This window comes from Pogona vitticeps, chromosome 2 (genome assembly GCF_051106095.1).
Source record: "Pogona vitticeps strain Pit_001003342236 chromosome 2, PviZW2.1, whole genome shotgun sequence".
Classification (NCBI taxonomy): Eukaryota; Metazoa; Chordata; class Lepidosauria; order Squamata; family Agamidae; genus Pogona; species Pogona vitticeps.
In genome coordinates this window covers 236215167-236240234 of record NC_135784.1, presented here as the reverse complement: position 1 = coordinate 236240234, position 25068 = coordinate 236215167, and the positions used below count along the sequence as shown (strand labels likewise).

At 38.9% G+C, this 25068-nt stretch overlaps 1 protein-coding gene across 2 annotated transcripts in view; it reads right to left on the bottom strand.

The window, feature by feature from the left end:
• PCSK5 (proprotein convertase subtilisin/kexin type 5) overlaps nt 1-25068 on the bottom strand; it is a 357644-nt gene that overhangs the window by 243189 nt on the left and 89387 nt on the right. For both annotated transcript variants that reach the window (XM_020787785.3, XM_020787784.3), the window contains exon 4: nt 1157-1300. In XM_020787785.3, coding sequence (XP_020643444.3) covers nt 1157-1300 — 144 coding nt within the window. The remainder of the gene's footprint in view (nt 1-1156; nt 1301-25068) is intronic.

Genomic DNA, 25068 nt, shown 5'->3' with positions numbered 1-25068 from the left:
TGATGTAATCTATCCTAGCCTCTTGATCAATGTACCTTAAAGTTGCATTCCAGAGTTGACTCTAACAATCACGAGCATTTTGAAACTAGAGACTCCTAAGACTTGTCAGAGTATAGAAATTTTATAAGCCTGAACCTGTATATGTGTTTCATTAACGAGCTGCCATTGTGCACAGATGTGAGAATGCTGAATCACTCTGGAGCTGATGCAATGACTTGAAACCAGGAGAAGACCAGGTGCAAAAGGATGAAGTCACCTGCATTCTGATTGGACTGAACAAAGCCATGTACATGTATATAAGTGGGCTGTGTCTTTGCTTCTCTCTCTTCCTCCACGATCACTTGCTACCACGCATGCTGTCAGACTGTACAAAGAGTTCCTGCCGTGCTGTTAAGATACCTGCCTGTATATAACTGTAAATACGTGTAAATACAACCATCTTGCAACAAAAGAATAACTCTGTGTTTTCTACTGTCGCCAAAACCGTAACAAGACTGAGGGCAGATTCTATGAAAGTGAAAACAAAAAACCAGGAGACAATTCTGTGGAGCCTCTGGTTTCAGGATATCTCTAAGTATTTTGGACTACACCCAACTGTAAGTCTCCACTAGAGTAGACCTAGCAAATCAATATGACTTACATGTATGTTGATTTAACAAGTCCAGTTTATTCAGGGGTCTACAGCAGTATCAATTGGAATTTTCTGACTATCTCTAGGGATAAGAAATAAGTGAAACATTGACATAATATTATTAGGAATTAATGCTCTCCCTGTATGTTTTTGTAATGTACCATCAAATTGGAACTGACTTATAATGACTTTAATTGGGTTTTCAAGGAAAATTAGATGTTTAAGGAGTGGTTTTACCAATTGCACTCTTCCAGTGAGTTTCCATGGCTGAGTGGAGATTTGAACCCAGGCCTTCTGAGTTTTAGTCAATCACTATGCACTACACCACACTGGGTATCCTCTCCCTGTATAGCTAAACTGAAGGATGAAAATATAATGTTTATCATTTCATTCTTTATGGTTAAGTGTTCCTTCCCTTTTCTGACATTTCCTTTCACCACCCCAGTCCTTTCAAATAGCTCTAGTATAATAATGTACTATCACTCAACAGAATAAAATAATCTATGAAGCACATTGGAAACTCACATAATTCTGCATCAGGTCTGGGTGGTTTCTCTCAATTCCATCATCCAAAATGGTGACCACGATGTTCTTTCCAGTGTAGCCCCTCTTCCAGGCTCCTACAATATTCATATCTGACTGACAGAGGTTTGTATTATCACTGCAGTGCTAAAGGAATGGGGGAGGGAAGCAAAACAAAACAAGTAGGAGATTAATGAACAATGTGAGGCACAGAGATATTAGAATATCCATTAGTATAACCAATTAAAATATCAGCAAATAGATATATTGATTTAAACTGGAGAGACAGAAAATCAATGTTCTGACTAACAAACAGCAAGAGAACTTTAGAAGAATACTAAATGAAATGAAAATTGTCAGAGCTAGTTATTTCTTTTGAGTTGCTCATCATATGGAATAGTTATTTGACCATTTGATTGCTATTGTTTCTCCTTAAAAACCAGACAGACAATAAAAATGGCTTTTTTCTTGGCATTCACACATAACTAAATGCATAGGACAAAAGTAGACAAAGTGCTTGTATGGAATAGCCATGGAAACACCAAAAATGCTTGTGTAGGGCACAGATGTGGGAACGGCTGGGTTATGTAGTATTTAATCCCTGAATTAGTTGTCTCGAATCTTATCCAGATCCCTTTGTATCCTCAAAAAAAGAATGGGGTTCTTGGCATGTTTAGTGCCATATCAGCAGGAGATGAACCTGTAACCAAAACAATTCATAAAATACTTGCAGGTGCTTACTGAATTGCAGCTAACTATAAGAAAAAATTGGATACTACTTTTATGTTGAATGGAAATTGATCAATTTTCTCTCATTATTCTGCATGGATAAGGCCAATTGATAAAGAAACACAGAAGACAGTTTGAGACTCATTGCCCCCACCCCATCTCCCAGTGCCATGGAGAGTGAGAATCCTTTTAATGAGTATTCTATTCAGACCCTCAGTGGTAGTGCTTTGCTCCAGCTCCCCTGGGCTCAGTGTGAATGAGCAGAAAAGGGGAAAAATAAATTCTTACAGCTAGTATCATAGCAACATATGCTAGCTACAAGAGCTCTCAGAGTTCCTCCACTCTTGTTTCCATATCCCCTTTCTTGTTGCTACACACAACACCATATAATGGGCTAGTCTACTTTAGAATTTCAAAGGTGACAGGTACCTTTTGTCCAAATTTTGTCCAAACTGATTTCCATTTTTTATGTTCTGTGTACAACCTCATGAAATAAAATTGTTTTCACAACAATTTCTACCAAGTAATTACAGATTCGAGTTTCGAGCTTTTGTTCCTTCTTCACTCATTTGTTGTTGTAATATGCAGTCAGGTCAGAACCGAATTATAGCAACCCTAAAAGGGCTTTCAAGGTAAGTGAGATATTTAAGGAGTGGTTTTATCATTTTCACATCCCCAGTGAATTTCCATGGCTGGGCAGGTATTTGAACCCAGGCCTCCTGAGTTCTAGACCATCACTCTATGCACTACAACACACTGAGTATTTTCTCTGCTTTAGTGTCTTGAATTAACAAGTCATTTTACTGCACAGTTACATATATTCAGAGTTCGCAAATTCACCTACACTATTTCACCATCCAGATATTAATGTGATACTTACTTTATTGCAATCAAACTCAGTGGTCATATGCAAGTATGTCACACATCCAAAAATAAAGGAGAGATTAGTAAACTATGACAAATGAAATATGATTTGGATGAAAGTACATAGTAATTCAAAGCAATTTCCTTGCTCTCCCTTTTCATATAATTTCCCATTTGCCTGTCTAAGTAAAACTGTTAAGTCCTACTGATCACAGTATGAAAAAACCCTAAGCATTTACTTTAAACCTGTCCACTAAAATCAACTAAACTTAAAAGTGCTTCACTGTGGAAAAATTATACCCATTGTGAGTGTTGTTAATCACGCCCACCAACTCTTCCATGATCGCTTTGTGCCCAGAAGGCCATAAAAATGCACCTATAGCTTATTTCTGTTCTCTAGAAAACTTTATGTTGGAAGATCAAAAGTTTATAGGTTTCTTACTCATAATAATTTTAAAAATTGTATTAATGTACGATTATTTCTGCAGCGGATTAACTCCCAGTAGGTAAGAGATAGCCTGTCTGTGGTGAAAGTCTGATTCCCAGAGAAAAACTATGAGGGTCAAAATGACTCTTTGCCCCCTCTAAAAACTTCAGGGCTGAAAGCAGAAGATCATGCTTTTCTCAAGGCACTTGTATTCTCTGAAGGCAGAGCAGAAGAGAGCGTGCAACAGTCCTTACTCAGTGGAGTAAAAAACCAAACCAAAACAGAAGTGAAATTAGGAGAGCAAAGGGAAGTTGACTCTCCCTTTGCTGCCACAGGAATCACAGCAGCAGGAGGAAAATGAGTTCAAATAAATATGCCTTTATGGCCTTTATTTGATCCCAGTTCCCACTCCCTTGAAATTATCACAGTAGGAAGGTTTAGCAGCTTCTAGTGATTTCCCGAGCAAAGGTAACAGCTGTTTCAATGTTGCTTTCATATTCTGACTCTTTGAACCTGTTGGAGTTTTTACAACCTCCCATGCTGCATGTGGTTTGAGTGACTGGGAAGGACTTTTCTGGGCTGGGTGATTGTCAAGTCTATCCAGCATGAAGCAATCCCCTCTAAGTGTCTCCTTTCCCTCTTTCATTTGTTAGAAGTCAATCTGTTGTTTATTTGCTGTTGATCCGTTAACAATTCTAAGTAAATAAAGTTTTTTTTTAATTCTTTCTCCTACAAATGTCTCAGAGTGAGCTACTGAGGCCTTAAATGCTAGTTCATGAAAAAGGAGGGGGCTATCTGGGGAACCTGTAGCTATTCTGTTCTGTGAGTCTCTGTACTTCTACTGCATACCAAAAAGAATTTTATCAGAAATTCAAGAGTCTGCAACAGAACCCACTTCTGTGTTTGCAACAGTTATTTTGGAGAAAAAGGGAGACTGAGCCATCCTGGTGTCAGCAAAACAACTGCAGGTTGTAATCTGTGTTTGTATGATGCTATTCAGAGAAAGGAAAAAGAACTATCCTTCCTCTACAAACTCCTTCAGTATTCCCACTTAGTTCACTTAATTAGTAGGTATTATAGATTTTATTGACAATTCTAACATGCACTTTGTATCCAAAAGTTTCTATGGTATGAAATGGGGCTCATGAAGCAGTATAGATATGCTGTCCTAGAAAGAAACATAGAAAGCTTCTGACCAACCAAAGCTTACTGTAATGTTTATTAGAATTAAAATTAAAGGGGGAAAGCCCATACTTAGGAGTACTCCACATACATATCCTCTATCCCTTATTTTAAACTAACTCCCTTGGTTCTCTTTCCAAAACACACTTGTTCTGGCTCCTGGCTACGTTTTTCCATCTTTCGCCAAGACTTGAAGAAATATATTTCATAGGCAACTCACAAAGGGAAGTGACTTAGAAATCCTGCTATTTGGCTCAGACAAGCCATGTACCTTGTGCTGTAGAAAAGGGTGCGAGATTATAAACTCTCTTTCCTTGAAAAGTTTGGAAGCCTGCCAGAAGACAGCAGTCTTTTGCCTCTCCTGATCGGAGCAGGCTGTCCTTGCCTGAACTTTTTGCTTTTTCAGCGGATGCAAGATACTTATTGCTATTGGCTTGTCTTCTTGAACCATGCCATGTAAGACAGAAGGAAAGCATTCACTCCCTTTTAATTGCCTTGACAGTAAAAGTCTACAAATTCAATCAGATTTTAAAAAGCAACACAGCTGGGTAGGCATCAGGAAATACACTGAAACAGAACTAAAAGGAAGTACAACCAGTGTATCCAGTATACAGCTGCAAACTCTAGAAAGCAGTAGAAAAAAGAGCTCTACCTCAACAATTCTTTCTATGGTCATAAGGTCTTTCCCCATCCTTCACTAACTGTGCAGCAATTTTGCAGACTTGCTTCTTACAGCATGTGTAAAAGTAGGCACTTAATGACAGGACCAGAGCAGCATGGGTGGGATAAAATGGCTGACTCTCATCTAATCTGCACTTGTTGTTAGATGTAGTTTTGTGCTGTCAAGTCACTTCCAATTTATGGTGACCACCATGAATTCATGACCTCAAAAGATAATGTCATTAACAGCCCTGCTCAGCTTTTGGAAACTCAAGGCTACAGATGCCTTCATTGAGTGTCAAGGTATAATTTACAGGCCTGAGCAGTACAAAGTGTCTTAATGAGCAGCCATACTAAACAGGTGTGCTGTAATGCTGAGTCATGATGACTCATAAAGTGCTGACTAATATGATTAGACACAGATAGTTGTGAATAAATGGACTCTGTACAGCAGATGTATTCTTCTTCCTGATGAGTATCATGCTGTCATGCTGCTGGTCTGCACTTCTGTATATAGTCTGTAAATACACATCTGGTGCTGGGGAAGCTGCTTCTGTGTGCGTGATTCATTTAACCACCTGGACCAGAAGTTACTCTGCTGATTTTTCACGTTCTTGCACTAACATTGAGTCAACCCACCTCTTATTTGGTCTTCCTCTTCTACTACTGTCAACTTTTTTTGAGCATTATTGCCTTTTCCTGTAAGTTTTCTCTTCTCATTATGTGTCCACAATATGATAGCTTCTGTTTAGTCATTTGAGTATCCAGTGTGGTGTGGTAGATAGAGTGATGTTCTTGGACACTGGAGACCAGGGTCTGAATCCCCACTCAGCCACGGAAACTCACTGGGGGAGTGGAACTGGTAAAATCACTCTTTAAACCTCTCACTGACCTTGAAAATCCTATTAGGAGTGCTATAAGGTATTTCCAACTTGATAGCACTTAATCAACAAACCAAATATTTGGTCATTTATGTTTCTAGTTCAGGTATGATATGATTTCTTTATGTGTAATGTATGCTATCAAGTCACTTCTGTCTACCCTCACAGGAGTTTCAAAGTATGTGACACATTTAAGGAATCCTTTTAACAGAGCCATCTGCCAGTGAGATTCCAGGGCCAGAGGCTTTTGATACCATTAGCCATGATTTCTTCACGAACATGGGACTTGGAGGCAATGACTTGCAGTGATTCCAGTCCTTCCTAGAGGGGCAAACTCAGAAGATGGTGCTGGGAGACTTCTGTTCAATGCCCTAGCATTCGACTTGTGGCATCCCTCAGGGATCAGCTTTATCTTCAATGCTATTTAACATCTGTATGAAACCGTTGGGAGAGGTTGTCCAGAGCTTGGGGTTAGCCAATGCCTAACTCTATCTCACCTTTCAATTTAATTCCAAAGAAGCTGTCTTGGCTCTCACACTAATGTCTGATATCTGTAATGAACTGGATGAGGGTGAGTAAATTGAACTTAATCTCAACTAGAGTTGCTCCTGGTCAGTTGAAAGAAAGATCAGGGAATAGGAATCCTTCCCATGTTAGATGGGATTATACTGTTCCTGAAAACGTATGTGTCCAGCTTGGGCATGTTCCTGAATTCATCTCTGAGACTGTGTTCCTATGTTTTGGCAGTGACTAGGATTTCATTTGCACAATTAAAGCTAGTGTGCCAGCTGCACACTTTCTTGAAAATGTCTGACGGTTACAGTGAGACATGCCTTAACAATATCCCATTTGGATTACTGCAACATGCTCTATGTGGGGTTGCCACTGAAGATAGTTCAGAAACTTGAGCTGGTTCAAAACGCTGCAGTCAAACTATATTCTCCTTACCCGGAGCTGATTATAAGGATCTTGTTACAACAGCTTCACTGGCTACCAGCCTATTTCCACTTCCAACTCACAGCATTGGTTGTAACCTATAAAGCCCTACATAGTTTTGGGTCTGGGCTATCTGAAGAACTGTATCTCCTCTTATAACCCCATCCCCTCTCGTATTTGAGATCTTTGGGCAAAGATGTCACACTTCTATCCCAGGCATGTTTAGTGAGGACCCCAGAGAGGCCATTTTTTCATGGCTCTTCCCAGCCCATCAAATTCTTTGTCTTGTGAGGCTAGTTTGGCCCTTCCTTACAGTTATACCACCATTTTAAGTTTGCTTTTTATCTCTAAATGCCCTTGCAGGATTCTGTTTTTTAATAGGGAGATGCAGGATATTTTTATCAGATATTTTAAATATGTTTGAACTTGTTTTAATGATGTTTTTAACACCAACTTCATAATATTGTGACATTAATGATTTAAATTATTGTGACATTAAATTCATGTGGTTTTTGAGTTGTTTACACCACCCTGTATTCACTTTTTGGGAGAAAGGCAGAATATAAATTGAGTAAGTAAATAAGTAAATAAAGAGCAAAATAGGGCCATGATACACATCTGCAGGATGCTGTCAATATCCACAGTGAGTTTCAGGTGTCATGTTTTTGTAGTCCTGGAGTTATGGAATAGACAGAACACTCATAGAGATCACATACAATTGAACTGAAACTGCCTTCTCACATTACTTTTGCTTAATCAACAAATTAGTTTTCTCATATCTTAGTTGAATATCCTTCCTTACACTCTAGTTTTCTCTCTTCGTTTAGTGTTCAACTTAAATGTGCAAACAATGCTCAGCAAAATTTTCATATTGCCCTAACAAAACAAAGAGATGCACAGCTGATAGGAATAATGCCATGTATATTTGTGAACATTTTTGAGCACTTTCTGTTTATTAGGATACTTCGAACCATTTAGGTGTTTCATGTTAGCAGGGAAATGCTAAACACTTGTGTGCTACTCTCCATTATCTTTCCTGAGATGGCTGAAGCAGTAATGAATATATAACAAGCTGCAATACCATAATCTTGCTCAGTCTGACAAATGAATATATGGTTACTAAGAATACATATTAACCAGGAGCTAATCATCAATAAAGCCAGCAAGTAGCAGGTAACATGTAATAAGAAGAGGGAAACCATTAACTTCATAGCATAGAACTTCTCTCACTACTGTCAGCTTGGAAAACAATCAAATCAACTTGCTTTGTTTTGTGATTGGCCATCAAGCAACAGACACAGACTTTGTTTGCATATCAGGCAGGAAACTGAACTAAATTGATGGAATATATAATATATAATCTATACAGTATATCTGGTTTGATCATAAATCTGTGGATTAAATTTAATCTTTACAACAGAGTTTTTTAAAAATGTAGTCTGTCATAAAGAGTTGAGTTGCTTCAAAGATTTTTATTTTTAAAGCAATTTGTTGTTGATTAATCCTTAAGTCGTGTCTGACTCTTCATGACCCCATGGACCAGAGCACACCAGGCCCTCCTGTCTTCCACTGCCTCCCAGAGTTTGGTCAAATTCATGTTGGTAGCTTCGATGACACTGTCCAACCATCTCGTCCTCTGTCATCCCCTTCTCCTCTTGCCTTCACACTTTCCTAACATCAGGGTCTTTTCCAGGGAGTCTTCTCTTCTCATGAGATGGCCAAAGTATTGGAGCCTCAGCTTCAGGATCTGTCCCTCCAGTGAGCACTCAGGGTTGATTTCCTTCAAAATGGATAGGTTTGTTCTCTTTGCAGTCCAGGGATATTTTTCCAATATCCCATTGTAAAATACTTTATAATGGGATATTGGAAGGAGAGAAAATACCAGACTCTTGTAAGCATTCATTAATAACTGTTATTCCAAAACGCAATAAAGCTTTGACAGAACCAAGTTCATATAGACCTATTTCATTATTAAATCAATATGAAAAGATACTTACTGCAATCTTGCCAAATAGAAGGAAAAAGTTTATTACAAAATATATTAAAGAGGATCAAAATGAGTTTTTAAAGGGCAGACAAATGGAAAATTTAACTAGGAGGGTTTTGAATATTGTATAAAGTATAGAAAAAGATAACTCAAAGGCAGGTATTTTATCATTAGATATTTTTAAGGTATTTGATTGTGTAGCATGGTCAACACTAAAAATTCTTTTAAAGAGTCAGGGGTTTGGAAAGAAATTTAGAGGGATAATAGCTTGATTATATGTGGAGAATACTTTGGCAGCAATTGTTAATGATAGGATGACGGAACAGATAGCTCTGTGCCGAGGCACTAGACAAGGTTGCCCCCTTTCTCCAGTTCTGCTTCATTTGATTATTGAAATGCTTGCAAATGCAATAAGGAATGATGATTTGATTGAAGGTATGAGTGAAAATAATAAAATAAAGATTAATTTCTTTGCTGATGATTCCCTATTGACAGTGAAAAACCCACTGGAAAGTAGAATTACTAAGATAGAATTAAAATTCATTTGGAAAAGTTTGGAAAAATAACTGGATTACGTGTAATTTGGCAAAAATATGAAATAATGTTTAATCATAATAAAATAGAACAATAAAGGTTTGCTGATAAATATGATTTTAAGATATGTAAAACAGTTAAATATTTAGGTATAAATTTAGTAAAAGATAAAAGGAACATAATTATAATAAACTAAAAGAAGAAAACTAAAAGAGATTACAGGAATATACTAATTACGTAAAAGCTTTCTTGGTTTGGAAGGATTGCACTGATAAAAATGAAAAATTAGCCAAAAATTATTATTTTCTTTAGAATGTTACCAATACAGCTAACAGAGGATGATTTTAGATTCTGGAAAGGAATGATTAATAAATACTGTAATGAAGGGAAGAGAGCCAGAATAAATAAAAAGTACTGGTATAAAACAATGAGAAAAGGGTGGTATAGGTATACCAAACATAAAAAAATTATTATCTGGCTAATCAGATGAGGTTTATTGGGGAAATTATATATAACCCAGAAAGGTTAATTTGGTGGGAAATGGAATCATCAGAATTACAGGTAGATATTGAAAAATATTTATTTGGTACAATCAAGAAATATAAAATAATTGAAATTAATAACCTGTTTTTAAAGGCAATATTAAACATATGGTATAAGCATAGAAATAATTTGTGTGTTTAATATTGTCTTTAAAAACAGGTTATTAATTTCAATTATTTTATATTTCTTGATTGTACCAAATAAATATTTTTCAATATTTCAAACATATGATATTATAGAAATAATTTCCCCTTCCTGGATTGCTGCCTTGTCGCGGCGAAGGGGCTTGAGTAACTCAGAGAAGCTATGGGCTATGCCATGCAGGGACACCCAAGATGGTCAGGACATAGTGGAGAGTTCCGAATAAACACAACCCACCTGGAGTAGGAAATGGCAATGCCACTCCAGTATCTTTGCCAAGAATGCCCCATGATCAGAAACAAAAGGCTAAAAGATATGACGCTGGAAGATGGGCCCCTCAGGTTGAAAGGCGTCCAACATGCTACTGAGGAAGAGCAGAGGACAAGTACAAGTAGCTCCAGAGCTAATGAAGTGGTTGAACCAAAGCCGAAACGATGCTCAGCTGTGGACGTGCCTGGAAGTGAAAGGAAAGTACAATGCTGCAAAGAAAAATACTGCATAGGAACCTGGACTGTAAGATCTATGAACCTTGGGAAGCTGGAGGTGGTTAAACAGGAGATGGCAAGAATAAACATTGACATCCTGGGCATCAGTGAACTAAAATGGACAGGAATGGGCGAATTCAGCTCAGATGATTATCATATCTACTATTGTGGGCAAGAATACCGTAGAAGGAATGGAGTAGCCCTCATAGTCAACAAAAGAGTGGGAAAAGCTGTAATGGGATACGTTCTCAAAAATGATAGAATGATTTCAATACAAATCCAAGGCAGACCTTTCAACATCACAATGATCCAAGTTTATGCACCAACCAACATTGCTGAGGAGACAGAAATTGAACAATTTTATGAAGATTTACAACACCACCTAGAACTGACACCAAAGAAAGATGTTCTTCTCATTCTAGGGGACTGGAATGCTAAAGTAGGGAGCCAAGAGATAAAAAGAACAACAGGTAAGTTTGACCTTGGAGTTCAGAATGAAGCAGGGCAAAGGCTAATAGAGTTTTGTCAAGAGAACAAGCTGGTCATCACAAACACTTTTTTCCAACAACACAAGAGGTGACTCTATACATGGAAATCACCAGATGGGCAATATTGAAATCATATTGATTATATTCTCTGCAGCCAAAGATGGAGAAGCTCTACACAGTCAGCAAAAACAAGACCTGGAGCTGATCGTGGCTCTGATCATCGGCTTCTCATAGCAAAATTCAAGCTTAAACTGAAGAGAGTAGGAAAAACCCCTGGGCTGCTCAGGTATCATCTAAACCAAATCCCTTATGAGTACACAGTGGAAGCAAAGAACAGATCTAAGGAACTAGATTTGGTGGACAGAGTGCCTGAAGAACTTTGGCTAGAGGCTCGTAACATTGTACAGGAGGCAGCAACAAAACCATCCCAAAGAAAAGGAAATGCAAGAAAGCAAAGTGGCTGTCCAACAAGGACTTAGAAATAGCAGAGAGGAGAACAGAAACAAAATGCAAGGGAGATAGGGAAAGCTACAGAAAATTGAATGCAGACTTCCAAAGAATAGCAAGGAGAGACAAGAGGGCCTTCTTAAATGAACAATGCAAAGAAATAGAAGAAAATAACAGAAAAGGAAAAACCAGAGATCTGTTCAAGAAAATTGGAGATATTAGAGGAACATTTTGTGCAAAGATGGACATGATAAAGGACAAAAATGGGAGGGACCTAACAGAAGCAGAAGACATCAAGAAGAGGTGGCAAGAATACACAGAGGAATTATACCAGAAATATCTGGATGTCCCGGACAACCCAGATAGTGTGGTTGCTGACCTTGAGCCAGACATCCTGGAGAGTGAAGTCAAGTGGGCCTCAGAAAGCCTGGATAACAACAAGGCCCGTGGAGGTGATGGTATTCCAGTTGAACTATTTAAAATCTTAAAAGATGATGCTGTTAAGGTGCTACATTCAATATGCTAGCAAGTTTGGAAAACTCAACAATGGCCAGAGGACTGGAAAAGATCAGTCTACATCCCAATCCTAAAGAAGGGCAGTGCCAAAGAATGCTCCAACTACCGTACAATTGCACTCATTTCACACGCTAGCAAAGTTATGCTCAAAATCTTACAAGGTAGGCTTCAGCAGTATGTGGACTGAGAACTCCCAGAAGTACAAGCTGGATTCCGAAGAGGTAGAGGAATTAGAGACCAAATTGCTAACATGCACTGGATTATGGAGAAAGCCAGAGAGTTCCAGAAAAATATCTGCTTCTGCTTCATTGACTATGCAAAAGCCTTTGATTGTGTGGACCATAGCAAACTATGGCAAGTCCTTAAAGAAATGGGAGTGCCTGACCACCTTATCTATCTCATGAGAAACCTATATGTGAGACAGGAAGCAACAGTTAGAACAGGCTGTGGAACAACTGATTGGTTCAAAATTGGGAAAGGAGTACAACAAGGCTGTATATTGTCCCCCAGCTTATTTAAATTATATGCAGAATACATCATGCGGAAGGCTGGACTGGAGGAATCGCAAGCCGGAATTAAGATTGCCGGAAGAAATATCAACAACCTCCGATATGCAGATGATACCACTCTGATGGCAGAAAGTGAGGAGGAATTAAAGAACCTTGTAATGAGGGTGAAAGAGGAGAGTGCACAAAACGGCCTGAAACTCAACATCAAAAAAACTAAGATCATGGCCACTGGTCCCATCACCTCCTGGCAAATAGAAGAGGAAGATATGGAGGCAGTGACAGATTTTATTTTCTTGGGCTCCATGATCACTGCAGCTGGAGACAGCAACCACGAAATTAAAAGACGCCTGCTTCTTAGGAGGAAAGCGATGACAAACCTAGACAGTATCTTAAAAAGCAGAGACATCACCTTGCCAACAAAAGTCCGAGTAGTCAAAGCTATGTTTTTTCCTGTCGTGATGTATGGAAGTGAGAGCTAGACCATAGAGAAAGCAGACCACCGAAAAATTGATGCCTTTTAATTGTGGTGCTGGAGGAGGCTATTGAGAGTCCCCTGGACTGCAAGGAGAACAAATCTATCAATTCTAAAGGAAATCAAACCTGAGTGCTCATTGGAAGGTCAGATCCTGAAGCTGAGGCTCCACTACCTTGGCCATCTCATGAGAAGAAAAGACTCCTTGGAAAAGACCTTGATATTAGGAAAGTGTGATGGCAAGAGGAGAAGGGGACGACAGAGGATGAGATGGCTGGACAGTGTCTGCGAAGCAACCAACATGAATTTGACCAAACTCCGGGAGGCAGTGGAAGACAGGAGGGCCTGGCGTGCTCTGGTCCATGGGGTCACGAAGAGTCGGACATGACTAAACGACTAAACGATGATAGAAATAATTTACGCCCATTTAATTCTCCATTAAGACTAGTCACTGAAATAGAACATTTTCCTGTCAAAATGAAACTTCATGTGAAATTGTTTAAAGAAAAAAGTGATTAAATTAAAAGTCTGGTTGTATAAAGTGAGATCGAAAGTTCAAACAAAACAAATCCTTTAGAATATTTCATGGTTGAACTATTTGCAATTAGAAAGATGGACTAATGAATGGGTAAAGAAATACAATAAAGGTAGAGAATATATGAAATATGAACAATTTCTGTTATCATATGAAGATATCCAGATAACTGATTCAGTAAAGGGAACAGTGAGTAAAATTTATACATTCCTGCTTGACTTAGAAGAAGAAGAGAGTGAGAAAGAAGGTTTGAAGTTAGTGTGGGAACAAGACTTAGGAAAAAGAATAAATGATGAATGGAGGAAGATGTGGAAAATGATGGTTTTAAGATTTATGTCAGTGAGAATAAGTGATAAAATTTTCAGATTGGGTTTAAGATGGTATTTGACACTGATAAAATTTAATATAATTAATGCTAGTTATCTGAATGTCTGTTGGAAATGTGAGAAGGAAATTGGTACATACTTTCATATGTGGTGGGAATGTGAAAAAGTACAAAGAATTTGGAAATGAATTTTTAAAGAACTAAATGATATATGTGAAAAATAGAATTTAATCCTGAGATTGCTCTGTTATCGATATTTGAAAATGTGGAATATAATAAGATGACTGAAGAATTGATAACTAATTTATTAACAACAGCTAGATTAATAATAGCTAGGCAATGGAAATCAAAATCTGAATTTCGAATGGAGGAATGGTATAATGAAATATGGAATATAGCTATTGTAGCAAACAGTCCTGCCCTTACCTGTCCATTATAGCTGAACAGTGGAGTAGGGCCAATGAGAGGATGGAAGGTGGAGCCAAGAGGGGAGGGGCTGGATATAAAGGATGGCGTATGGAGTATGAGAGAGAGATTCTATGTGTGAGAGACAGTGTGAAACTTAAATGTGAACTTAGAGTGAGTTAGAGATCTGTGAGAACTCTGAATGGAACAAAGTGTTAGTAGAAGTTTAAAGTTAAAGTAGAACTGATTCAAATACAAGTGATTAGCAACCTGTGATTTGCTTATTGAATATTAATCATATGTCAACTTCCCTGATATAATAAATCACCAAAGTTTTAAAAGCACACGTCTCCTTGATTGAATGGTATTGAGACAGCAATACCTGGTGGCAGCGAAGAAAGAAGAAGAGCGAGAACCTCGTGAAGACCTGGGGGAATAGGGGCTTCAGAGGAGATCGCCACAGCTATAAATAAGCTAACTTGTAATTTAAAGGTTAAGAAAGGAGAGATAAAAAGAATAATTTTATGAAATATGGGGCAGTTTTTGGAATATGTGTTAACAAGAGAAAAATGGAAAGCTCCAAATCAAGAATCAATGCCGTTCTGGAGAAGAGGACTGTTACGCTCACCCGCACCCCTGTTTTTTTTTCCTCCCAAACCAAGGGTTCACACTGGTGACGTTCCCTCTTTCTATCACTGCAACAAGTGGATTTCTTTATCCACGCTGTAAAGGACTCTAGTCTGACACTGACTGCCCACAACAGAACTTGTTTATTAATGGGTATTAGGGTAATTCAGAATCATAGATGTTCTTTATTCATTTCATAGAGTCACAATCATTGAAATATCCTATATTCTGCCACACATTCGATCACCTCCTGTTTTATTCATTCACTTTAACCAGTTTATCTTTGTTAGTTACAGTTCTCAGGCTTTTTCTGACTTTCTCTCTCTCTCTGTGTGTGTGCAAACCTCTCTCCTTCTCCTCCCCCTCACTCTCTCTCTCTAACTGAGTCCACTGACTCTCTGCCTCCACCCCTCCTGTCCTCTCATAGGTTTATGCAAATGTGCTCCCGCTATGTGTGGCAGGCATGACGTAGGGCATCTGTCACATACCTCCCCCCTAGGAAAAGTTTGTTTCATGGGGGAAACCTTATAGTTTGCCTTCATGAACAATGCAGTTAGGCAGTGGACAATTTACTCAAAACATTTTCACATTACTATGCTAAATATTAAATATATTTCACTTATACAGTGTTTATGCATATTTTCTATTATCATTTACTATTTTGAGCAAATTAAACTTATTTCTTTACACATTTAACCCAGTCAATACAGTTATTGCTTTTTGTCTTGCTTACATTAATACAACTGTCACACACACCCAGTTCCCGTTTGTTTTTCTACACACCCAGGTTACCTTTCGGGCATGACATGTACTTTTCCCCCTGTTTCACTGCCACCAGAGGATATGTTCCTCTCTGTAACAAATATGACTATTAGATCAGTGTTGTCCAATATAACAATGTTTATTTATGGGTTTGTAGGTAAATCATATAAAGAAAATCATGGATTTTTTTTTATTATTCATTCAATAAACGTTTCTTTGATTACATTTATGTTTGCTTATGTAGATTCCCTTTAATCAAGGTATTTATATATTCAACGATTTCTTTATTTCTTAGCACTTTTAACTCTTTCCAACCTTAGCCACATAAACTTTCCAAGACTTGTCCTTATCTCTTTCTCTATCTCTCTATTACTCTTCTAACACAACCATGGCCCTAACTGTCTAAACTGTCTTTAACTGTCTTTCTTTCTCCTTTTATTTCCCTGGTTCCACCCCTTCTTTCACATCATAGGCTCCCACATCCGAGCTCTGACCTGACTGATAGGAGTGTTCTGAGCTGTCTGTCACAACAACTTACATTAATTTTACCTTTATAACACTACTTACCATTAATTCTATATGACATTACATTTTAATTATGTCTCAACTTTAATGCACAAATAGAACAGTTTATATACCATTACATTTTACATTTTTCTTCTCTTCCATCCATCAGTCCTCTGGTCTCCGAGATAACATGTCAGCCACCAGGTTCTGGGTTCCCTTCATATTCCGGATTTCAAAATCAAAATCCTGCAAAAGTAGGGCCCATATCATCAGTCTGTTGTTATTGGCCCGAACAGTTCTTAGCCACAGAATTGGGGAACGATTGTGCAAAGTACAAAGTTTCATCCCCATATGTATGGCCTCAGTTTCTGCAATGCCCAAGCTATGGCTAGGCATTCCTGCTCAATCGTCGACAAGTGTCTTTCGCCCGCCTGCAGTTTCTTGCTGAGGTAGGTGACCGGATGATGGTTTCCATTGCCATCTGCTTGGCTCAACACTGCTCCCAGCCCAACATTCGATGCATTAGTGGAGATTATAAACTCCCTCTGGAAGTCTGGGGCTCTCAGAACAGGACTAGTGGTTTGCGCTGTCTTCAGTCTGTTAAAGGCATTCTTGCATTTGGCTGTCCATTGGATTTTCTTGGCCTCTTTTTTGTGAGTTAGGTCAGACAAAGGGGTGGCTATTTCGCTAATGTTCAGCACAAAGCGACGATAATAGTCGGCTAACCCTAGGAAAGCTCTTACTTTTTTCTTAGAGGTTGTTCTGGGCCAATGGTCAATAGCCTCTATTTTGGATTCAAGGGGTTTGATTGTGCCTCCCCCTACTACATGTCCTAAATATTTTATTTCTGTATTTCCTAGATACATTTCTTTGCTTTAGCCTCCTGTAAACTCTGTAATACGATTTTAAAGTGGTTTATATGCTCTTCCCAAGTCTGGCTATAGATCCCTATGTCATCTATGTATGCTACTATGAAGTCTCTAAGCCCCTGTAAGGTTTGGTCCATGAATCTCTGAAAGGTCCCTGGTGCATTTCATAATCCGAAACTTAAGACCTGGAATTCAAACAAACCAAAAGGGCTACAGAAAGCAGTCTTTTCTTGATCTGTGGGGTCTAGACCCACTTGCCAGAACCCCTTAGTCAGGTCAAAACTTGATATGAATTGGCATCTTCCTATAGTCTCTATCAGATCATCTAACCGAGGCATCGGGTAAACATCTGGCATAGTGACATGATTCCATTTTCGATACTCTACACAAAAGCAGATGCTTCAATCAGGCTTGTCTACCAGCACTATTGGGGCTGCCCAAGGGCTAGAAGAAGGAATGATTATTTCTTTTCCTTTAGCATCTCATCTAGCACCTAACAAACCTCGGCAACATATGGCCCCATTATCCTATGAGGTGTGACAGCTATTGGAGGCACATCCCCAGTATCTATTTTATGTAATACCCCCTTAGTTACACCAGGCTTGATAGAGAACACTTGCTTGTATTTTTGCAGCAAGGCTCTTGCTTCATCTTGTTGCTCTGGTGACAGAATAGGGCTAATTTTAACTTCCTCAGGGTTATACTGGGCTTCACCCCTTCCCAATATTGTATTTCAGGTTTTTCATTGGGCATTTCTTTCATGGCATACAACACAAAATTGTTCTTTCTATAATATGGTTTAATCATGTTTATGTGTACAACCCTTCTGCCTTCCTCTCCCTCCTCCTGAATTAGCAATTACTCTAAATGGACCCTGCCATCCTAGTTGAAGTTTATTTCCTTTTATGTGTCTTAGCATTAACACTTCATCTCCAGGATCAAATACTCTTTCCCTGGCCCTCTTGTCGTACCATTGTTTTTGCTTTACTTGATTGCTCTTTAAATTCTCTGCTGCTAGCTCTAGAGATTGTTGTAAAGAGTTCATCAATGTATTGGACCACTGATTCAGGATCCTCCCTTCTATGTTCCTCCCAGTTTTGCCAGAGTAGATCTAAGGGTCCTCTACCTTTCCGTCCAAATAACAGTTTGATAGCGCTAAATCCTGTACTTTCCTGGGTTACAGATCTATAGGCATGTTATAATGGTTGCAATTTATGGTCCCAGTCATTTGGATTCTCTGCTGTATATGCACGAATCATTCTCATTAGGGTCCCTTTAAACTTCTCAATCAACCCATTGGTCTGGGGATGATAAGGGGATGACTTGATGTGAGTAATCCTGCAGACTTGCCACAATCTTTTCATTAGTTTGGCTGTAGACGAAGTACCCAAGTCAGTAATAATCTCAGAAGCAAAGCCCATGTGACACATATAGTTTATAAGCGCATCTGCCACAGTCTCTATTTCAATATTTTGCAATGGTACAGCTTCTGGATACCTTGTGGCATCATCGATCATGGACAGAATAAATCTATTCCCTCACTTGGTCACTTTGGGTAGGGGTCCCACTATGTCTAGGCCTATTCTTTGAAATGGCGTCGAGATGACTGGCAAAGGACACAGCTTAGCCTTGGTCTTGTCATTCCCAGTTCCTTGTCTTTGGCAGGTGTCACAGCTTTGACAATATAATTTTACCTGCTTTCCCATCTCAGGCCAATAAAAATTTTGAGCAATCCTTTGCTTAGTTTCTGAGATCCCTAGATGGGCTGCAAATGTCTTTGTGCTCCTTTTCTATAATTCTCTCTATATTTGAAATGAATGACTAGTTGTTTATGTATGCTTTCCCCTCCCCCCTTAGGATTCACTAGGACCTCTCTGTACAATAGGTCTTCTTCTGCTGTACACAATATATCTTCCTTGGCTGACTGGAATTTTCCCCTCCTTTTTGCTGACCAACATCTCTATTCTTAGTGGTCTGGCACTGAGACCAAAAATGTCCTTTCTCTCCACACCCATGTCATGTTTTATTGGCTCTGGGTTCAAAATACAAGGACTTGCTACCCTTTCCTTCAAAGCTATTTTGTTTCTGGTGACTCAGCTCTGAAGGTTTATGTTTAAAATGGCTTCCAGTAGCTTGATTGTTCCTGAGGTCATCTCTAGGTCCTATCCTCCTGTTGTCCCACACTTTCCCTCCAATTTTTACCTCAGAGAATTTGGGGTTCCTTATCTCATTTATAGAATGTGCCTCCTGTACATGTTTAGGCTTTTTGTCTCTCACTAAATATTTTAAATCACTAGGTAGAACAGAATAAAATTGCTCCAGCATTTTTCATTTGTTCTAGAGACGTAACATTCTCCTGCTCCATCCATTTCTCCAAGCATTGAACTAATTTTGCCCCTAACTGGGAATACGATTCATCAGGCTTTTTGGTCAGGGCACAAAATTTTCACTGCAGGTGCTCTGCATTAATGCCATATCACGAATAAATCATTTTTCTGTAAGCCTCAAAGTCACTGGCTTGATCTAGGGGCATTTGTGAATATATGACAGCTAAATCCCCACTTATCTGAGACCTTAACACAATCATTCATTCCTCCACTTTTACGTTAAAGTCCCAGCAAGCGCACTCAAAGGAAATAAGAAAGGCTTCTGAGCAGTTACCTTTTCTATATTGGGGAAATTTCTTGAGATCTAATTTTCCATTCCCCTCATTAGCATTAGCATTATTGTTGTTATTATTATTTTGAGCCGTCAATTCTATTTTTTTTTTTCATTTCTATTTCAAATTCCATTTCCCTCTGTCTTAATTCCATTTCTTTTTGTCTATCCTCAGGTATAGCTCTTTCTCTCTCCATTTAAAAATCTATTTTGTCTGGCCTCTTGCTCTGCTCTGGCTTTTTCTCTAATTTCTAATTCCTTGAGTTCTAGCTCCTTAGCTTTCTCCTCGGCCCCATCTCTAATTCATTAATTCTTTCTTTGATCTCTAATTCTTTTAATTTAAATTCTTGTTGTAACCATCATCTTTCAAATTCTTGGGAGCTTAGATCTCTTTCTCTCCTTGAGGCACTCTCATGAGTCTCCTTATGTTCTACAGGTATTTCCACAGGGACTCCATTTCCCTCCACTTCATGAGGTAAATATTGAGTATCAGTTTCCTCCATTACTATCTTTTTACTTCTTTTAGGAGGCATATGTATGTGTATTTATTTGGATAAGCTGGTTTATTTTGCAGACAGATAGTCAAGCCTCTGTTTAAAATACTTTTTTCTTTCTGAGTTACTCTGTAGCTCTCCCTCAGAAGCTAAAGATTGCTAAACTGTTTCTTCTGACATGCTGGTCTTTGGTCTGAGACAATCTATTTTCTTGCCTGCATAAACAAAATTATTTCAGATTATTTTTCCAAGCCTCTGCTTGTTCCTGTCACCTCAGACCTATTTCTGACCTTGGCTTCTGCTTTTGTCCACCCTTCTTAGAGCCTTGGATCTAAAGCTAGCCCACTGGTCTATTCAAACCATGAGGTAAACCTCAAACAGAATTTTTCTCTCATAGTCTTCCCCTATCTTTAGTCCCCCAAGATCTGCTTTCTTGAACCACGCTACTAAGCTTTTCCACAAAAGCTCTAGTGAGTCACCCACTCCTTCATGACAGATCTCTCTCTGACTAATAGGTATCTTTGACTCAGAAAAATTCTCTTTTTGCTTTGGCTCTCCTGGATTCTATTCAGATCCTGCCACTAGTCACCACTTGTTACGCTCACCCATGCCCCTGTTTCTTTTTCTCCCAAACCAAGGGTTCACGCTGGTGACATTCCCTCTTTCTTTCACTGCCACCAGTGGATTTCTTTATCCATGCTGTAAAGGACTTTAGTCTGACACTGGCTGCCAACAACAGAACTTGTTTATTAAAGGGTAATAGGGTAATTCAGAATCACAGATGTTCTTTATTCAATTCATAAAATCACAATCATTGAAATATCCTATATTCTGCCACTCATTCGATCACCTCCTGTTTTATTTATTCACTTTAACCAGTTTATCTTTATGAGTTACAGTTATCAGGCTTTTTCTGACTTTCTGTGTGTGTGTGTGCAAACATCTCTCCTTCTCTTCTCCCTCACACTCTCTCTCTCTAACTGCCTCCACTGACCCTCTGCCTCCGCCCCTCCTGTCCTCTCATAGGCTTATGCAACTGAGTTCCCACTATGAGTGACAGGCGTGACATAGGGCATTCGTCACAAGGACAACAAAAGAAGAAGAATATAGATGGAGGAAGAAGAGGACTATTGCAAGATGGTGGGGAACACAGTTAATTTGTATATTGATTTATGTATTTTATGTTTATGTTGATGTTACAGCTAAAATAAAAAAAAGAAAGAAAAGAGTTGCCTCCAGCACCACAATTCAAAAGCATCAATTCTTCGGGGGTCAGCCTTCCTTATGCTCCAGCTCTCACTTCCATACATCGCTACTGGAAAAACCATAACTTTGACTAGGCGGACCTTTGACGGCAAGGGAAAGTCTCTGCTTTTTAAGATGCTGTCTAGGTTTGTCATCGCTTTCCTCCTAAAAAGCAGGCATCTTTTAATTTTGTGGCTGCTGTCACCATATGCAGCGATCATGGAGCCCAAGAAAGTAAAATCTGTAACTACCTTCATATCTTCCCCTTCTATTTGCCAGGAGGTGATGGGACCAGTGGCCATGATCTTAGTTTTTTTGATGTTGAGCTTCAGACTGTTTTTTGCACTCTCTTCTTTCATCCTCATTACAAGGTTCCTTAATTCATCCTCACTTTCTGCCATCAGAGTGGTAGCATCTGCATATCTGAGGTTCTTGATATTTCTTCCAGCAGTCTTAATTCCAGATTGGGATTCATCCAGTCCAGCCTTTTGCATGATGTATTCTGCATATAAGTTAAATAAGCATGGAAACAATATACAGCCTTGTCGCACTCCTTTTCCATTTTTGAACCAATCAGTTGCTCCGTATCCAGTTCTAACTGTAGCTTCCTGCCCCACGTATAGATTTCTCAGGAGATAGATAAGGTGGTCAGGCACTCCCATTTCTTTAAGGACTTGCCATAATTTGCTGTGGTCCACACAGTCAAAGGCTTTCGCATAGTCAATGAAGCAGAAGTAGATGTTTTTCTGGAACTCTCTGGCTTTCTCCATAATCCAGCACATGTTAGCAATTTGGTCTCTAGATCCTCCGCCCCTTTGAAATCAAGCTTGTACTTCTGGGCATTCTTGGTCCACATACTGCTGAAGCCTACTATGTAGGTTTTCGAGCATAACCTTGCTAGCATGTGAAATGAATGCAATTGTACAGTAGTTGAAGCATTCTTTGGCACTGCCCTTATTTGGATTGGGATGTAGACTGATCTTTTCCAATCCTCTGGCCACTGTTGAGTTTTCCAAACTTGCTGGCATATTGAGTGTAGCACCTTAACAGCATCATCTTTTACGATTTTAAATAGTTCAACTGGAATGCCATCACCTCCACTGGCCTTGTTGTTATCCATGCTTTCTAAGGCCCACTTGACTTCACTCTCCAGGATGTCTGGCTCAAGGTCAGCAACCACACTATCTGGGTTGTCCGGGACATCCAGATATTTCTGGTATAATTCCTCTGTGTATTCTTGCCACCTCTTCTTGATGTCTTCTGCTTCTATAAGGTCCCTCCCATTTTTGTCCTTTATCATGTTCATCTTTGCACAAATTGCTCCTTTAATATATCCAATCAAATCTCGGGTTTTTCCCTTTCTATTATTTTCCTCTATTTCTTTGCATTGTTTATTTAAGAGGGCCCTCTTGTCTCTCCTTGCTATTCTTTGGAAGTCTGCATTCAATTTTCTGTAACTTTCCCTATCTCCCTTGCATTTTGTTTCCCTTCTCTTCTCTTTGTAAGGCCTCATCAGACAGCCACTTTGCTTTCTTGCATTTCCTTTTCTTTGGGATGGTTTTTGTTGCTGCCTCATGTACAATGTTATGAGCCTCCATCCATAGTTCTTCAGGCACTCTGTCCACCAAATCTATTTCCTTAAATCTGTTCTTCACTTCCACTGTGTATTCATAAGGGATTTGGTTTAGATTATACCTGACTAGCCCAGTGGTTTTTCCTACTTTCTTCAGTTTAAGCTTGAGTTGTGCAATAAGATCTGATGACCAGAGCCACAATCAGCTCCAGGTCTTGTTTTTGCTGACTGTATAGAGCTTCTCCATCTTTGGCTGCAGAGAACATAATCAATATGATTTCAGTATTGCCCATCTGGTGATGTGCAAATGTAGAACCGCCTCTTGTATTGTTGGAAAAGATTGTTTGTGATGACCAGCTTATTCTCTTTACAAAACTCTATTAGCCTTTGCCTTGTTTCATTTTGAACTCGAAGGCAAAACTTACTTGTTATTTCTTTTATCTCTTGACTCCCTATTTTAACATTCGAGTCCCCAGTTCTACAAGGTGCTGTAAGTCTTCATAGAATTGGTCAATTTCAGCCTCTTCAGCATCGGTGGTTGGTGCATAAACTTGGATTGCTGCGATATTGAAAGGTCTGCCTTGGATTTGTATTGAAATCATTATATCATTTTGAGAATGTATCCCAGGACAGCTTTTCCCACTCTTTTGTTGACTATGAGGGCTACTCCAATTCTTCTATGGGATTTATTTATTTATTTATTTAATTTATACCCCGCCTATCTGGCCCACGGGACCACTCTAGGCGGCTAGAGTGCCCACAATGGTATATAGGATAATCATCTGAATTGAATTTGCCCATTCCTGTCCATTTTAGTTCACTGATGCCCACGATGTCAATGTTTATTCTTGCCATCTCCTGTTTGACCACATCCAACTTAACAAGGTTCATAGATCTTACAGTCCAGGTTCCTATGCAGTAATTTTCTTTGCAGCATTGGACTTTCCTTTCACTTCCATGCACGTCCACAGCTGAGCATCCTTTCGGCTTTGGCCCAACCACTTCATTAGTTCTGGTGCTACTTGTCCTTGTCCTCCACTCTTGCTCAGTAGCATGTGTGATGAGATGGGTTTTTGAGTTAAAATCTTTTAAAGGCATATGGGTTTTGTAATTAAGAAATAAGCCAGAGAGGTTCCATTTTGTTTCTTTGTATATAGTATCTGTGCTATGCTGACAAGTTGTTTTCTAGGCGAGCAGAGAGAATGTTATTCTGAAGGCCTGAGAAAGGACTGTGTGATTAGATAGATGGGAATTGTTGTGACTCTTTGAGAAACCACCGTAACCCAAATAACATCTGCTGTGTATGAGAAAGAATTCATGTGATGTAACAGGACTGTTTGCCTAGTAACGAACTCTGATTGGATGACATCGTGGGAAGGTGCATTAGGCCCTTGCCAGTTACTCTTGAAAAAGGAACTTTTTGCCTATAGACATTGTCTTTCCAAGACCGACCTTTCAGTGATTCGTGACCTACACTTCAGCCATTTGGGACTTACCCTGATGTCTTTAGAGAGAGTTTGGTGGCCTACCTACATGGACTGGTTTCTATGATTTACTGGATTACTTTTAGACTTATGGGATTTTACCTAAGGACTGTGCATGGACTATTTTCTATGGACTGTTCTATGGAATATTCTTTATGGACTTCTTTTCTTGGAATACTCCATATGGACTATGCTCTTGTAATTTTGTAAGGACTATGCTATATTTACTGGATTTTACTTTTCTAAGGACTATGGGACATATAAGGGATTTTTACTTTTGTTTAGGGGTTTTTATTCTATAGGATCACTGAGGACTATAGCCTGTTCATAACCTACTTGGATTATTTTGTTTACTAATGATTTCCTGGATTGGAACTGTTTTGATTCTTTTTAATGTCTTTTTGTATTTTTAATAAGGTTTTTGAACTCTTTTATATTTTTCATGTTTTCTTTGCCTCATTACATCTTTGTAACTAAATAGCACAATGCTAGATTATTTGTTTTGGTTTAATTTGGCTTTGATATTTAGTAACATGCTTTTTCTTTAATAAAATAAAGATTATAAAACTCATTTGGTTTCCTGAACAGTACACTTGCCATAGGGTCATCTGAGAGTGCTGCCTCGGCCTA